The 2,977-nt window shown below is 40.1% G+C and overlaps 1 protein-coding gene across 1 annotated transcript; it reads left to right on the top strand.

The window, feature by feature from the left end:
- Positions 1-238: 238 nt before the first annotated feature.
- On the top strand, positions 239-1,978 carry LOC131221967 (NAC transcription factor 56-like). The gene is made up of 3 exons (XM_058217266.1): positions 239-572; positions 664-974; positions 1,073-1,978. Exons 1-3 carry the CDS (start codon positions 389-391, stop codon positions 1,607-1,609), a joined length of 1,032 nt encoding a protein of 343 aa, XP_058073249.1. The 5' UTR covers positions 239-388; the 3' UTR covers positions 1,610-1,978.
- Positions 1,979-2,977: the final 999 nt, after the last annotated feature.

Here is a 2,977-nt window from a genome sequence, read left to right as displayed (position 1 = left end):
ATGATTTGAATGTGAGCCGTTGAAAATCTTACTTTCATTATTTTACATTCATCTACATATGATGATCATCCATACATCGCAAGCTTCTCATGGTGATCCTTACAGCGCAGATTCCACAAAATGAACGGTTCAGATCATTGGAACACTCAGAAAGTGGGCCCCAGTCAGCAGCGAGTCCCAAATTTCTAAGTCGCGACAGATGCAAAACGAACGGTAACCATATAAAAGAATCCTTGCCACCTTAGTCAGCCATTTCCATCAACTTCTGTTCTCCACGCCTCTTCCTCTTCAACCTTCTCTCTTCTCCTGAGAAAAAAATTCCAAAACAGGAAAAAAGAAAAGTAGAAAAAACTCAAATTCATACTTGAAAATTCAGATATCGGAATCGATGGAAAGCACCGACTCATCATCCGGCTCACAGCAGCCTCACCTGCCCCCGGGTTTCCGTTTCCACCCAACAGACGAAGAGCTGGTGGTTCACTACCTGAAGAAGAAGGTATCTTCTATTCCTCTCCCAATACCGATTATAGCCGAAATCGAACTCTACAAGTTCGATCCATGGGAGCTTCCAGGTAATCTCTAGCCTCCCAAATTATCCTTTTCTTCTCACCCAAATTCCCATTTTAATTAGTTTTTATTATCCCCACCGACGATAATTACTAGGTAAGTCGACTTTCGGAGAGCATGAGTGGTATTTCTTCAGCCCCAGAGATCGAAAATACCCGAACGGCGCTCGGCCTAATCGGGCCGCAACATCGGGCTACTGGAAGGCAACTGGAACTGATAAGCCTATATTAACAGCTGGAGGGACTCAGAAGATTGGAGTGAAGAAGGCGTTAGTCTTTTATGGAGGAAGGCCACCGAAAGGAATTAAAACTGATTGGATCATGCATGAATATCGTCTTACCGAAAACGATAATAAAGTAATGAAGCCTCCTTGTGCTGAAGTAGCTTCCAAGAAGAGCTCTTTGAGGGTAATTAGTCAATTATCTCAATTAGGGTTTGGATAGCATGTAGTCCAAGAAATATTATTTAATTTATAAGTTCTAATTGTAATTTTCTTCTTGGACAGCTTGATGATTGGGTGTTATGTCGTATATACAAGAAGAACAACTCCCAGAGGGCAATTGAAAGGATCAAAGATGATTCCATGGATGAGATGCTTGAAAAGCTGCCGACGGCAACCCAAGCTCTACACAGTCAAAATGCTCAAGCCCAAAAGACAACCAACTTCCGATCGTTGATCGACAACGACGAGCAATTCTTCGAAGGGATACTAACCGACGATGGGATGAATAGCAACCACATTTCTCATCTGGCTTCTTCATCAAGATCAAAGCCCGAACTCTCCATCCTTCTCGCCGGAGGCCCGCTTACACTAAAGAGGACAGTCACATCTCCTTACTGGACAGACCCCATGCCTGCCGCTCCCCCTACGAAGCGCTTTCAAAGTAACGATAGTAGCACTGGTGGGAATAGTTCAATGACTGCCCTGCTCAATCAACTTCCACAAACTGATCCTTTCCAGCACCAAACCCTTCTTGGGTCTCTGGGTGATGGAGTCCTGATGCAACAGTACCAAAATTCAGGCATGAACTGGAACTCCTGATCTAGTTTCCAAGCTGTATAGATAAGAAAAGAGGTGGAATTTTCATTTAAATGTACTGTACAACCTCCTATCTTTACTAGGATTGGAGATGGAGAGATGGAAATGGATGAAGATACAATCTCATGGACCCATTCCACGTGTCAAGCTCTCAGAGGTGATGAGCATCAAACAAACGTATGCCGTACTTTTAAGTACCATTGGATTTTTGTGCCAGAGATACTGTGGGGTCCAGGCACATATGCACCAATGACATAGAGTTTTGTAAGTGTAACTATTTCAATCAGTTAAGGTGAGGTCTTTTAAATACTTACATGTATATTATTTACGTTGGTTTTACAATAACAGTTCATAGATGATTATACACAGGAACTGGATGTTTACTTCCACATAAAGCCTCATCGTTTCTTTCTACATGTCATCCATTTAGGACATCCAAACCGTGGAAAAGATGGACCACATCATAAAGATTACCTGCCGTAAAAATCAGGCCGATCCACTGATTCGAAAAGAGTAGTTTTCCCCTATTATTATTTGATCAGCCTGATTTTCACCTCAGGCGATCTTCACGGTGTGGTCCACCTTTTGCACTGCTAAGATGTTCTACATGCATATGACCATCGGCAGGAAATAAGGTGGTGCATTTAGGCTATCATTTCTCACAATATTTCAACCCAAAAGGGCCCTTTTGTAGTCCTGAAGATGAGTTCATCTATTTTTTAGTTAATCATGATTATGTATTAGAGATGATTTTTGTTGGTTATTAAGGTTTATTTTTTAATCCTTACAATAAAGAAATACGATTATGATTAATTACAACAATGCGAATTTACTTTTAGATGTCTATATAAACTTATTACAGGGTAAATGATCTTTGTGAAATACAGATGCAAACTAACCTTGCATAGAAGTTCATCAGGAGTAGAGTTTCCTACTCTCTTTATGAAGCTTATGATTTTTAATTTTCTATCTTGTGTCATTAGCAATTCTCACAAACTTGGCTTAGACCAGTAGCTGATGTGGATCTTTTATTCGTGAGATGATGACAAGTTATTGTGCATTGCTACTAATTTGTATGGGTTAGTAGAAACTCTCCATGTGATGTGCCTACGCATCGATCCAAACCGTCCAAATCATAGTCCCCACTGTAGATGGGTCTTAACCAAAAATTGGATGAGCCAGTAATAGCGGTTGGTTCGGTTTTGTCAATATAATATCAAAATAAAAAAGAAAATATCAATGATCCGAATTCAGAATATATATATATATATATATATATATATATATATCAGAAGTTAGGGTTATCCACTCATAGTTTCAGCTCCATGTACGGAGGATCCATCAATCGAATGGTTTGGATTTTCCATATGT

This window comes from Magnolia sinica, chromosome 12 (assembly GCF_029962835.1).
Source record: "Magnolia sinica isolate HGM2019 chromosome 12, MsV1, whole genome shotgun sequence".
NCBI lineage: Eukaryota > Viridiplantae > Streptophyta > Magnoliopsida > Magnoliales > Magnoliaceae > Magnolia > Magnolia sinica.
The sequence above is the reverse complement of the archived record's forward strand: the minus strand, read 5'-3'. Positions and strand labels throughout refer to the sequence as shown.

Bases quoted from the DNA above. Each gene is read 5' to 3' on its own strand.
- LOC131221967 (XM_058217266.1), top strand. From the start codon at position 389: ATGGAAAGCACCGACTCATCATCCGGCTCACAGCAGCCTCACCTGCCC. The intron at 573-663 runs GTAATCTCTAGC...GATAATTACTAG, and splicing joins CGATCCATGGGAGCTTCCAG to GTAAGTCGACTTTCGGAGAG. The intron at 975-1,072 runs GTAATTAGTCAA...CTTCTTGGACAG, and splicing joins CCAAGAAGAGCTCTTTGAGG to CTTGATGATTGGGTGTTATG.